The sequence below is a fragment of the Rhyacophila brunnea genome, unplaced genomic scaffold (genome assembly GCF_057557595.1).
Source record: "Rhyacophila brunnea isolate RB1 unplaced genomic scaffold, BYU_Rbru_1.0 scaffold_6, whole genome shotgun sequence".
NCBI lineage: Eukaryota > Metazoa > Arthropoda > Insecta > Trichoptera > Rhyacophilidae > Rhyacophila > Rhyacophila brunnea.
The window spans coordinates 31,974,873-31,990,159 of record NW_028233276.1 but is presented as its reverse complement, the minus strand read 5'-3'; the positions used below and the strand labels follow the sequence as shown (position 1 = coordinate 31,990,159).

The 15,287-nt window shown below is 35.3% G+C and overlaps 1 protein-coding gene across 1 annotated transcript; it reads right to left on the bottom strand.

Moving 5' to 3' along the window:
• Positions 1-1,696: 1,696 nt before the first annotated feature.
• Spt3 (Transcription initiation protein Spt3) lies at positions 1,697-2,921 on the bottom strand. Its single transcript, XM_085957062.1, has one exon. It carries the CDS (start codon positions 2,781-2,783, stop codon positions 1,839-1,841), a length of 945 nt encoding a protein of 314 aa, XP_085813188.1. The 5' UTR covers positions 2,784-2,921; the 3' UTR covers positions 1,697-1,838.
• Between the last annotated feature and the right edge of the window lie 12,366 nt (positions 2,922-15,287).

The window sequence follows — 15,287 nt, the reverse complement described above, 5'->3', positions numbered from 1 at the left end:
AAAAGTGTACCGGACACGCTTTGACTCATTAGCTCGAGGCGTTCATAAACATAATACAAAGGCCTCCTTATTATATACGAGCGTGACACCGGTGTCCCGTCTGAAATGGGCCTTAGTCTGCTGCCACAAAGATTTAGGCATTTTATTGTTAATAAAACTCCACACAATACCGAACACAACTAAATTGAGTGTGGAAAGTAAATGCGTGGGGGGGTTTTAGTTCCAGAAACAACCGTGGTGCTGTAGAAGACTCAATATGAGTCACATTGTAATTTGTACGGAACAGGAGATGAACCCGGGTCCGTTGAATTCCGGTCAACATGCTTTACCTAATTACAAAGAAATGAACAGATAAGCGAATGACTTATTTTTTTCACTCAATGGATAATCAATCATAAGATTTAAGAATGTAGAATCCATTGTCGAATAATATACATAATTTGGAACACCTCAGAATACTATATATTGGTACGGAGCGGGAATTATCGATTAATAAAAACAGTGTTGTAAAAAGTTGTAGGAGACATCCACATTTATTTTGGCAAATAAAGTTAGTAGTATTATACATACACAACACATTTCACCACAGACATAAATTTAGATGAAGCTAAATAATAAACTCTTACAATAAAATTAATACTATCGGTATTTGATAGAATAATTCCAATTGATTGAAGTATGCAAATCCATTTGAACCATTATTAGCGACCTAGATATGTAATGTAAAAAACAAGGTCAATTGAATTTCAAAGTCGGTGACTGCTATTTTGAGATAATTGCAAAAAAACCGTCGAGTATATTTTAGACTGCAAATAGAATAACTACGTTATCAAACATTAGCAGAAGTTTACCTGGTAAACAATTAGAAATAACGAAATAAAATGTCCTTCACATTAAAAATTTTAATCATCTTTAAAGTTAGACAAAAAATTGCAACTTTGCAATCAACCTCAGTTTAATTCTATTTACTGACAAAAGCAGCTGGATTTAATATTTTATGAATGTACATACGATGGAAATCATGGCCCCCACAAGGGGGGGCTGACAGGGCCCGGCGAGGCGATTTGACCAGATAAGTGAGCTAAACACACATCACAACTTTACTTAACTAGTAGGAAAAGTCGCCTGCGGCGCTATTTTCCTGCAATAGTATTATTAAAACTTATGTGGTTGTACGATACAATTTTTAATTGTGTATCAATACTCAACAACTCCAATAGATGTATTAAACTATACAAAAAAACACTAAATGTACACATTAATTTTATCGCATACACTGTTTGGCAAACGCTACTGTAGAGCGTCACACTCCCTTTATCCTTAGCGATAGGTAGGGGGTCCCGCCAAAGATTCTAGCCTGGGGTCCCGCTTCAGGATGTGGGGGCCATGATGGAAATATCCAAGAATCAATAAAAGTGAAAATCTAGGTTACCGACTATGAAACAAATAGCCTCAATTTAGTATATTAATATTATAAGCAGTAAGTAATAATAATATGTCACTTTTATATTTATTATTGCTGAATGTAGGGTACATAGTGAAGACTGAAGATTCAAATGGAATAGTACAAAACATAAATATATTGAAATCTCAAAATAATATCGACGATTTTAAAGTATTGAGAAACAGAAGTGTATTGTGCAATGTAATAATAATCCCTAATGGAAAAATGTTAGTATATACACAAGTCAGGCTTGCGCTTAACCAGTTCTGAGTTTTAAAAAAAGCCACCGGGGGACCCAAAATGAGAAATACTATTTTCATTGTTAAGTATACACACATCTGTTGAAATTTAGTTCATATAGTAAATTCCCAATGGATTATAAGTGGAACTATTCTCACATAGCCAGATATTTAAGAGGCAGTTCATTTTTTATATTCCTGGAAAAAAGTCCAACCATTCCGATCCTCGGTGTAGAAAATCGTCTCATAGCTTCTCTTACTTCGGCCACTGTGATCGGTGAAACTCCCTCTTGTCCAGACTTCACAAATAACGAGTTTCCCAAACTGACCGGGTTACAATAATTACCGCCTTCCAACTTAACAAATGGATCATTCAACGTACTCCTGGAATCCTGTCTTACGAGAAAAACAAGATCAACCAACTGAGCGATGGTCTCGTAAGCTAGATAAGATAGTACATCTAAAGATTGCACAGCGATGTTGATGTCGTTTAAAGGGCACAGCCAGTTTTTAAGTTTTATTGGTGAGCCAAATTTAGACAGAGAAAATCCAAACGATGAACAGCGCGCTTTACTGTATGCCTCATACTTTTCTAAATTTAAATTCATTGAAATCCTATTAGCTCTACGAGCTCGCTGCTGTTTGACAATGTCATACTCCAGGCATTTAACAAGCTCACCGGTGTCATCAAAAAAATCCACCATATCACTAAATGTTTTCTTGCGTTTTTTAGAATTAACCTCTGCGTCATCTTCCATTAAAATATTCGGAATAAAATTGTCCCCGAGCAGTTTGCTTTTCATTTTAATAGTTTGTCTTGTTTTCATAAAAATCAGCATTCGTTGCAGTTTGATTTTGTTGTTTCGCATTAAAAAAATGATATCTTCCGGATTGACACATTTCTGTCCCCTTCTCTCCGAGACTCTTAACGATTCTTGAAGAATGGAGCGCATCTGCTGTAGAACGATAGATTCAACGAGTGTAATTGTTTGTGGAGATGGTGTAGGGCTATCGCCAAACCCATGAAGCATGTGAGCTATTTCTTTTTGAAAAGATGAACTATCTGGGGAAGGCTGTTCTTGAGTATATAATAATGCCATTTTACCACTTATGTAAACTGAATTTTATAATAGAAATGACATATCAGTAATTTGATATTTATACTGATGTAAACTAAATTACTAAATGTATATTATGAACAAGTCAGGTTATGTTTGTTTTTGAGATGATCTGTCAACTGACTGTCATATTTTGACTTTTTGAAGCTTGGTTGTTGCGTGCTCAGTGTTGCCATATTTTCAAAGTGGAATTATAGTACTGAGCCTCCAAAATTATAGTATTTTAGCAAAAGATATAGTACACGTTGAATGACTAATACTTTTCTGCATTTTCAAAAAAATACGCAGAAAGTAATTACACAAAATATAACCCAGTGAGGGTTAAGTTGGACTGCAGAGGTAGTACCTTTGTCCTGAGTAAACCAGACACTGGTCCTCGCTGTCCTACAAGGCAAGTGGATGCGTAATATAGATCTAAAACAGATCATTAGCCTCTCCCACCGAGACTGTATGTGCGTGGTGCCAGCACCACATTCTCCTAAAGGTGACCCTGGTATCGCAGAACACAGCGGATCTAGACTGGGAAGTCAATAAATATCCCTGATATTGGGCAGCAGCAATTACCAGTACTGATGTAAGGTGAAGAGGATGGACTTCGGTACAGCTTACATTTAGATAACTGAAGGCATGGTCGCAACGGCTTTAATGGCTTTGACACTGCGATGTGGAAAGCAACGGGAAACTACCACATTAACTATATCCCTAGTAATCATCATGGCTGGAAAATCAAATTGCATGGCCCTCAGTCCCCGGCAGGCGTTAAATGGTCAGAGGGTGCTAAGAATCCTCGGGCCGGCTATGAAGATTGCGACCTGGAATGTGCGATATTTGTTTAAAAGTGGAAAAATGCAAAACGTTATTATGGAAATGAATCGGTTAAAATTAGACATCATTTGTATCAGCGAAGTGAAGTGGAAGGGAAACGGCAGATTTAAAACTGACAACGGCACCTTGTACAGGCGGACCTCGACTTACGAACGTTCGACTTTCGCACAATTCGCTATTTCGCACATTTCAAAAAAAATCGTTTTTTTTAAACGTCGCGCTGGCCGTGGGGTTAAGATATCCCCTTCTCGCTCGCTCACAAGCAAGTGCATTTCTTGCGTCACTTGCATCCTGCTCGCACCCGTCACTTTGCTTGTGAGCTAGCTAGGATAGGTGTCTTGCGCAGGAGCGCGTGCGGGCGTGTCATGTTGTGCGTTTTGCTAATTTTCTTCATTTGAAATACTTCACCCTAAAAATTTATAAACATGAGTGAGAAACGGAAAAACTGCAGTGTTGATACGAACAAAAAGAAATCAAGGACTTATAAACTTCACATGACGTTCTGATTGCGGTGAATCTTTTGCTTCAATCGGACGTTCGTATGATACAAACAGGTCTACTACGATATGTTCAATTTTGAAAAATAAAAATAAAATTAAGGAATACGTTCAAAATTGTGGAAATATATTATCTTTAAAGGTTGTTTCTAAAGGACACGGCATAGTTATGGATGAAATGGAAAAATATTTGTCATCAGGAATCGAAGACCAACATCAAAAAGATGTCCCTCTGAATATTTCAATTATTCAAGCGAAGGCTCTTAGTTTGTACAAAGATTGGAAGGCTAGAAAAAGAAGATTCTAACACGATTTTTCAAGCAAGTAACAGTTGGTTTATATTAAATTCACTGGAAAATCGGCTGATGCGGATAAAGATGCTGCAAAAGAATTTATTTCCTCATTATCCAAAATTATTGAAGATGGAGAATATTCCTCTAGCTAAATATTTAATGTAGATGACACAGGTTTATTTTGGAAAAAATGCCTAGTCGTACATTCTTATCTAAGGAAGAATCAGTTGCCTCAGGGCATAAACCTTCTAAAAACCGATTGACATTGCTTCTTGGTGGAAACTTGGCTGGTGATTTAAAATTGATGCCAATGTTAATTTATCAACCAGAAAATCCCCGAGCATTGAAAGGAAAGGATAAAGAATTGCTTACAGTAATCAAATAAAAAAACCTGGGTTTACTGCGTTAATATTAAAAGATTAGTTCACTTTACATTTCGTGCCAGCAGTTAAGCAATATTGTAAAGTTAATGATTTACCATTTAAAATATTTTATTTAAAATAAGAAAAAGAAGCGTGGCAAAGAGCTAACTCTTGATAACTTTTTAAGGGAAACACCCGCAAACCCCACTTAAACATGTCTCTTAAACATCTTATATTTACTTGATAAATAAATATTTCAAAATACACACAATTTTTTTTTTTTTTTACTTCCCTCTACTTTCGAACATTCAACATTCGCACACCTTTTCAGGAACCAATTATGTGCGAAAGTCGAGGTCCTCCTGTACTCGGGAAATGATGATAACCACCATCGAAATGGAGTGGGTATCATAATGACCGATAAAATTAACAGTTCGGTCAATAGTTTTGTTCCCTACTCTGACAGAGTAATACTATTACAACTCAAATCAGGGATGGGTAATGTTAATATAATACAGGTGTACGCTCCAACTGCCGACAAAGATGACGATGTTATAGAAGAATTCTATCAACAGATAAATGAAATTCTAAAATCGACGAAAGATAATGAAGTTACCTTGATTATAGGAGATTTTAACACAAATATTGGTAAAGGTAAAAGTGGAGAGTTAGTAGGAGAATTTGGTCTAGGACAAAAAAAATGATCGAGGAGAAAGATTAATACAATTTTTCCAGGAACAGAGTATGGTTGTTTGTAACACACAAACTTCCAGTAAGGCGATTGTATACATGGAAATCCCCACAAGATGATGGCAGTAATATCTAATATATAAAAATTTATATTTGTTTGTTTGTTTGTTCGTATTGTATGCACTGCCATACCGTTCATCCGATTGCGATATTGCTTGCACTTCCGTGAAGAGTATAGGCTATATCTTATATATAAAAATGAATGTCTGTCTGTATGCCTGTTTGTCTGTCTGTCTTTCTGTCTGTCGTTCGTTCGTTCCTATACCATTCATCCGATAGCGATGAAATTTTGGTAAGTGGTTGTAAGCACACCCGCAAAGGTTTCAAAATTAGAAAAATCATCATCTTCTTCTTCTTCATCATTCTATTTTCTTTTATTCATATGGTTCCTATACCATTCATCCGATTGCGATTCGTCAGTTGTTGTGGTAACACCCGCAAAGGTTTCTGAATAAGTACAACTATCTTCTTCTTCTTCTTCTTCTTCATCATTCTATCTTCTTTTATTTGTATGGTCCCTATACCATTCATCCAATTGCGATGAAACTTTCGTTAGTGGTTGTGCCAACACCTGCGAAGGTTTCTGAATTAGTACAACCATCTTCTTCTTCTTCATCATTATATTTTATAGTTCCTATACCATTCATCCGATTGCGATGAAACCTTCGTCAGTTGTTGTGGTAGCACCCGCAAAGGTTTCTGAATAAGTACAACCATCTTCTTCTTCTTCTTCATCATTCTATCTTCTTTTATTTGTATGGTCCCTATACCATTCATCCGATTGCGATGAAACTTTCGTTAGTGGTTGTGCCAACACCTGCGAAGGTTTCTGAATTAGTACAACCATCTTCTTCTTCTTCATCATTATATTTTATAGTTCCTATACCATTCATCCGATTGCGATGAAACCTTCGTCAGTTGTTGTGGTAGCACCCGCAAAGGTTTCTGAATAAGTACAACCATCTTCTTCTTCTTCTTCATCATTCTATCTTCTTTTATTTGTATGGTCCCTATACCATTCATCCGATTGCGATGAAACTTTCGTTAGTGGTTGTGCCAACACCTGCGAAGGTTTCTGAATTAGTACAACCATCTTCTTCTTCTTCTTCATTATATCTTATGGTTCCTATACTTTACACATTATTCTTAGTACAACCATCTTCTTCTTCTTCTTCATCATTCTATCTTCTTTTATTCGTATGGTTCCTATACCATTCATCCGATTGCGACGAAACCTTCGTCAGTTGTTGTGGTAACACCCGCAAAGGTTTCTGAATAAGTACAACCATCTTCTTCTTCTTCATCATCATTCTATTTTCTTTTATTTGTATGGTCCCTATACCATTCATTCGATTGCGATAAAACTTTCGTTAGTGGTTGTGCCAACACCTGCAAAGGTTTCTCAATTAGTATAACCATCTTCTTCTTCTTCTTCATTATATCTTCTTTTATTCGTATGGTTCCTACACTATTCATCCGATTGCGATGAAACCTTCGTCAGTTGTTGTGGTAACACCCGCAAAGGTTTCTGAATTAGTACAACCATCTCCTTCTTTTATTTTATATTCTTCTATTCGTATGCGTTTCTATTCCATTCATCCGATTGCAATGAAACTTTCGTCAATAATTGTGCCAAAGCCCACAAAGGTTTCTGAATTAGAATAACCATCTCCTTCTTCTTCTATTTTATCTTCTTCTATTCGCAATGAAACTTTGGTGAGTTGTCGTGCGCATGCCCGCGAAGATTTCTGAATTAGAAAATCTTCTTCTATTCGTATGCGTTCCTATAACATTCATCCGATTGTGATGAAACTTTTGTCAATTGTTGTGTGCACACCTGCGAAGGTTTCTAAATTAGTATTATATAAAATACAACGTTTATTTTTTGTTTGTTCCATGCAATTTTGATTTTTTTTACTACATATTAATAACATTAATAACGTTTGCATATTTTGGATTCGATTTTAATTTAGTGGTCTTTTGTTTGACCTTTACTCCTATTAGAATTATTTTTATATTGCCATATTGTATAACACAAATATTTAATATTAAAAAAATAATTAAGTACCTCTTATTATTTTTTAAATATCTAAGATAAATATAACCACGAAGCGACCCTGTGCGAAGCCGGGTACTTCAGCTAGTACATTATAAGAAATCAAATAGACTATACATTAATTCGCAATCGTTACAGAAATAGCGTAACATCTACTAAAACTTATCCAGGTACTGACATCTCATCTGACCACAATCCTGTTGTAGCTACAGTAAAAATTAGATTAAAAAGATTACTGAGGGAACCACGCGCAACCCAACGTGTTGACATTAATCAACTGAAGGATCCCGAAGTCAAATAACAAGTAAAAAGTGCACTGAACACAGAAATAGAACAAATAAAAACTTCAGTCATTACATCTTCTGACATAACAGACAAGTGGGACAGGATAAAAGATGTGTGCTCCTCCATATCTAATAATCAATTAGAACATAGAAGAACAGCTAAGAAGCAAAAACGGATGACATATGAGATTCTGTCTTTAATGGACGAAAGAAGAAAATGGAAAAATAAAAATGAAACTCAATATAGGAGAATTCATAATACCATAAAAAGTCAAATTCGTACAGCTAAAGAAGAATGGATGTCCGACCAATGCAAAGAAATTGAAAATCTCCAACGAAAATGCGATTCCTTTAATATGCACAAGAAGATAAAGGAAACATTGGGAATTACGAAAGGAACCTCATCAACTATCTTGAAAGACGGAGATGGGCGTATTATATATACGTATTATATATATATATATAGGATTTTTCGAAAATGCGAAGAAGGCATGGATGACACAATTTGGCTTCAGAAGTGGTTTGAGCACTCGCGAAGCACTTTTCAGCTTGAATGTTCTAGTCCAAAGATGCCTAGATGTTAATGTTGATGTTTATATTATGTGTTTCATCGATTACGAGAAAGCATCCGATACTGTTAGGCATACTAAACTTCTGGAACTCTTACAGGAGAAAGGCATCGATGCAAGAGACATTCAACTGATAGCTAACTTATATTGGAATCAAACAGCGAATATTAAGATTGAAAACGAAATCAGTGGAGAGGTAAAAATTCGTCGCGGTGTATATTGTCACCTTTGCTATTTAACATGTACTCGGAAGCTATTTTCAAGGAAGCCTTACAAGGTGAATCGGTGGGTATTATGGTTAATGGCAAATATATTAACAATATACAATATGCCGATGACACTGTGCTGATTACTGATAGTTTAAAGAGTTTACATCAACTGGTAGAAAAGGTTAATGAGGTCAGTAATTCTTATGGTTTAAAAATGAACCTCAAGAAAACAAAACTATTACTAGTATCAAAAACACCGACACCAGACACCAACACAAATTTTGTCATTAACAGCGAACCAATCGAACGTGTGACCCATTATAAATATTTAGGTACATGGGTCAATGAGAAATGGGACCAGTCTCAGGAAATAAAAACTAGAATTGAGATTGCAAGGAGCGCCTTTCTCAAAATGAGACGCCTTCTTAGCAATCGAGATCTTAACCTAGGTCTGAGACTGCGTATGGTACTTACGTTGTTATGTGCTCTCAATTCTTTTCTATGGTATGGAAGTATGGACGCTAAACAAAGAGATGTCACGGAGACTTGAAACTTTCGAGATGTGGCTGTATAGACGCATCCTCAAAATTCCTTGGACTGACCGGGTGACAAATGTTGAAGTTCTCAATCGAATGGGGAAGGACCGAGAAGTTCTACGTAGTACCTATCAAAACCAGGAAACTACAATATCTCGGCCACATTATGAGAGGACAAAAATACAGCAACCAACTTGACATTCAAGGAAATATCAATGGGAAGCGTAGCAGAGGACGGCGCCGCATTTCGTGGCTGAAGAACCTCCGTGATTGGTACGAGTGCAGCTCCACCGTACTGTTCCGGGTAGCAGACGACAGAGATAAGATCGCCTTGATGGTGACCGACCTCCGCTAGGGGATGGCACAATAAAAAGAAGATAACCCAGTGATAAGAATAAAATGCTTTCAACTTCTCATAAAAGTCCCTTTTTTCCTAAAAGTTTTTTCGCATGTACCGTATTGGTGACATGCGAAGTGCACATGACTCATGTCTTAAATTTATTGTCATTATTGTACTGCAACTTTAGACCTATATGCTTAGCGTCTCGCCGTTCAGATGTCAAAACAAATATGAAATTGAAATAAAATTGTCTATTATTCAGTGTCTAAATAATGCATTTCTACGAAGTTGAATCAATTACGAAAGACGTTTTTGCTGGTAAAATGTAGTTTTATTTAGGGGCGTGGAGATGAAATAATGTCAACGGACGATTGCAGCCAATATAGACAGTGACGTCCCTTGACAAAATGCCGCCTCTAGGCAGCGCCAAAGTGCCGCCCCATTTTTATACAGTATATTTTATCATCCTTTCATTACTCCAATATCTCTAAGAAATGTGTTATATGAATTCTTTACTAACAAAATATATTATATAACACTAAATCTAATTTAAATGCCATCTCTACTTCAATAGACAACATTGCGAGTCCACGGTTTCAGATACATTTAAAAATACACCTGACAACTTTCAAAACTCGCGAGTGACTGGCAAAATAATTGGATAAATTAATTATGTAAGTATGTACCTACCTATAATTCGAAAATCTGCACGAGTCATTTCTGGTCATCAAGGACATGTCGTCCAAGGACAATGGAAGTAAGCTAGACATCGCAAACCCGACAAAAAAATTACAGTCCTGTTAAACCTTTTATGTTAATTAATACATTTTGTTTCCAACCGGTGAGCTGATTTTCTTAATGGAAAGATATTTCCGTTATTACTAAGTTTAGGTACCTATTTTTATATATACCTAATGATTCTTCTCGATTTGCCGCCCTTGGAGTAACTGCCGTCCCCAAGCGACGCTCAATCTGCCTACCTCCACGGGACGTCACTGAATATAGACAATTTGCGATATTATATAGTGCGAAACTTCTTGGCTACGTGTTAAAACTGTGAACTAACATGTTCCGCCCATTTCTAACCGCACTTCCATTATAAACTAACAAGCTCCTCCCACGTAGTAGATATTATATAGGTATATAAAATAGTTCTTATTTTCTTATTACGTTTTTCATGTTGCTCCAATTCAAAATCGATGGATAACAAAGATACAATAAGGAGAAATCACAGCATCAAATACGCCATATTTTGACGTTTAATATAACAAATGGACACTAAAGAGCAGGGTTAGCGAACCTTTTTACAATTTCCGAAATAATATTTTTCGACTGTCTGATATGCCAAGCAGTTTTTTTATGGCAAAAAAGTTTTTTAAAGTTTTTAAAAAAAATATTTTTTAAGAATTACTTAAGTATATTAAAAAAGTTTAAAAATTACAATTGAGTTATTGATATTCTATCTTTCATCGTATTTCTAGCCAAAGGCAATCTTTCATTCTATGAATATTTTTTTCATTGTTTTCAAATTATTCAAAAAGATCGTGGAAGCATTTAAACCACTCTTTTTCATATTACATTCTCCATCACGCTTTTGCATTTGCAGAGAATAACAAGCAGTTATTATATTTGAGGCATCTAATTCAAAAAAGCGATAATTCCACATTTGGTAAAAATCGGGAAAAATATATGCACGTATTATTTGTATAATTTTATACAATATGTACTTATTGATCTATAAAAAACTAAATAATAATAAGAAAATAAACTCTTGACAGTGCTACGGAAATATGTGCCTTATGTGGAATAAATTAAAAAGTGAGGTTCAAGTAGCGCTACGTCCAATTTTGCAGCATTTACGTTCCAAAATAAATTATTTTATCTAATTTAATTGCAAAATCTGTTTTAATTTGTTGTAATTGTGTTGTTTTTGAAATGAACATGTGAAATACCGTTTTAATTGATTAATTTAATTGCAATATAATTTAAAATATATATATGTGATATAGAATTTGACAAATTTAGTATTTCAGATAGGTTTACAAAAAATCAATCATCATTTTTAGTTTTTGTGGTTCGCCCCTGGGAGATTGTTTCATAAAAAGGGATATATTTTTCAGGAATATACTGCCGAAGTTTTTTTAAGTCATTTAATTTTTGTTGTACTGGATCTCTCTATGAGAGAAGAATACTTATATGGAGTATTGATCCTATCTTGACGCCGGATTAAGCGTTTTGCAGTACCGAAAACTCTACCACAGGTAAGAAATGAGTGACCACGCATTGGTACAACATGAACAATACTTTGAAATATTTTTTGTGAGTCAAAGTAAGAAAAAATCGAACCACAGTCTGAAAATATGTACAGTTCTGAAATTTGCAAGGATAAAAATCGATCTATGTAGTCCTTCAAAAATATGCACACTTCATTGGGCCCTTTTTGCTAGTCCTTCGAAGTAGGAATAAAATCCTGCCTTATTTGACTTAAGCCACGTTGACACGGTCCAAATACGATCCAAGTACACTTGGACCGAGTGCCATCCAAGCGACAGCTTCATACTAATTATGCCTATCCAAGCTACTCGGACAGCGTTCTACTTATCCAAGTTAGCTTGGATAGGAGTAATTTGTATGAAGCTGTCAAATACGAGTGCGCTTGGATGGCACTCGGTCCAAGTGTACTTAGACCGTGTCAACGCGGCTTTAAGGTTGTGTATAAAAAAAGAGTTTACCCATAGCTGGCGATAAACAAAAACATCATGCACAGGAATATTCGGAAGTGAAAGATTTTGCAAACAGTCGATGTAAGGTAGCTAAAGGAAATCTGTGCGAAAACAACACAACTACTGTATTTATGTTGTTTTCGAACTGACTTGAAATAAAATCGTGTTGCATTTTCACAATTGAGTTGTTTTTTAAGAGAATGATAGGTTTACCCTCAATAAACAATAATCCGCAATAAAAGCATTTTGCCATTTTGTGTCAGTTATGGGGTTTTCGAAATGACCAGTTCAATTATAAAAACGAAATTGTGACAAAAATGAATAAAAGTCGATATTTCAATTCAGATAGGTACACTTTATTGCAATGATAATCATATTGACAAATTATGAATAACAACATAAATTTATGAGGACATATTTATGTAATAATAATAATAGTAACGCACTCCCACCATGGAAATTATTTGTCAGCACTTCCTGTCAGATTGATGACTTCATGAATTATTTCATATTGTGTTTCATTATAAATTTTTATCGCTTGCTGTTAATCTTACAGTCAAAACCCCAACGATCGACAACATCTATATCTATATATATTATATAAAAGAAAGTCGGGTTAGTTACACCATTTATAACTCGAGAACGGCTGGACCGATTTTTACGATCTTTGATTTGTTGGATTTGTCTCAGCCCCGAATAGCAGAATAACTATTAAAACATCGGATAAATCACGGAAAAAATAAATTATGAAGAAAATTCATTTCCTCATACATTTTGTATGGAAAGGCTTTTGACTCATATCGATGAATTTGAACGATGAACCTCGCGCGTTCGAAAAATAAGAAAATCACAAAAAAATTAAATCCGTATACAACGCCATCTCTGATATATGACAGAAACAAACGAAAGAATGATAGTCGAAATGTCTAACTGTCAATGGTAGTGTGCCCAACATTTCGTGCTTCATGTCAACAGCTCAATTTGCTTGAAAACGATACTCATTGGGATATGACAATCGCTGAAGCAATTGTTTCTGCATCTCCAAGTCAGATACGCACATTATTTGCTATCATTATTTCGACATGCTTCCCATCGAACCCACCTGAACTGTGGAACAAGTACAAGGATGACATGTCAGAAGACATTTTACATTGAATTCGTGTCAGTTCAGGGAATCCCGATCTCGAGGTGAATGAGGAGATACATAACCAGGCTTTGCTTTTGATCGAATACATATTGTGTTACCTCATGTGCGGCAGTTTTTTAGTCAAGTTAGGAATACCAACGCCACATCGTGGAATGAACGACGCTTTCAATCGAGAATTGGAACGTGAATATGATCGAGATGCATTGAACCAATCAGTTTGAACGAATGTACCACTGTTGAACCCCCAACAGAAAGAAGTGTTCGATACGTTAATGAAGGCAATTGATGATGGAAATGGTGGCTTATTTTTCCTCGACGCGCCCGGTGGAACTGGGAAGACATTTCTCATGTCATTGATTTTGGCTACTGTTCGTGCGAGATCCGAAAATGCTGTAGCAGTTGCTTCTTCTGGGATAACGGCCACGTTGCTAGAAGGATGCCGAACGTCTCATTCAACGTTGAAATTGCCCTTAAACCTTCAAACGACTGAAAAACCGACATGCAACATTGCGAAACACTCAGCAATAGCCAAAGTTTTGGTAGCAAGTAAAATCATCACCTGGGATTACGAAAAATGGATGTCAGCCACTTGCTCAACCTATTAGGACCATACTCTGACTCATTCACAAATTGAAAAACAATATGTGAACTTGCCAGACCCAGGATTCCAACCTGGGACCCTCGACACTATAGACCGGCGCTTAATCCATGCGGTCATCGTGGGTGTACAGTGTGTACAGTTCAATGTAATTAAAATACTTTCACTTTGATTTGATTTTTGCACATTTATTGAACTTATTCGTTTTGAGTATTCATTTATATTTTTTATGAAAAAACGATGTTTTTTAAAATAGATATAAAAAATATTAAAACTATGAATTAGTCAAAAATCTCTTAACGATGCTTAGAAAACTTAATAAACTAAATTTTAATAATAAATATGGCCATAAAATATAATATGTAATAATAAGATGCGGTCCGATTCAACAAATTCACATTTTTTACAATTGTAAGTTTATCTTTGACTTAAAATAAAAAATATTTTTCTTTTTAATGTTTTCAGATACATATTTATTAATTAATACAGTTGAAATTGTAAATTATCAAAAAAAAAATCTCAAATTGCAAGCTTCGTATTTTTCCGCTAGATGCCTCTATAAAAACGGCTCAGTAAAGGCTTCACCTTTTCAGAATCTACATCAATATGTTGTTGATCGTTGAGGATTTGACTGCGCAGAATAACAGCAAGCAAATTTATAAAGAAATCTTCAAGCTAAACAATATATGAAATAATTAATGAAGTCATCAATCTATCTGACTGTGCTGACAAATAATTTCCATGTTGGGAGTGCGTTACTGTTATTATTATTAGATAATTATGTCCTCATGAATTTATGTTGTTATTCATAATTAGTCAATGTGATTATCATTCCAATAAAGTGTACCTATATGAATTGAAATATCGACTTTTATTCATTTTTGTCACAATTTTGTTTTTATAATAAAAATACCGTCAAACCCTCCAACATTGCCAATGGGCGATAACTTTGCCCAAAGAACAAAATTATCTGTAATCGCTTATAAGCAAAAAATGCCACAAGTATGAAAAATATAAAAAATTTGGGGAAAAACATTATGATTTTTCTGACAATACTCAGTTTGGCCTGTTAGTAGCTTCACTCAGTTGCAAGTTGTATTTGTATCCCATCGGAGTTGGCGGGTATTTGAGTGGTGCCAAAAATAATAAAGTTCTAATTATTGCTACTGGGTTTACACATAATTCACGTAAGTTATTCTTGTTACATATTATTGATTGCTATTTAACAAACATTTATCTTAGGGTGTCATTCAATTATCTCGTCAGAAACTCGAACAAATCATCTGGGCAATATTAC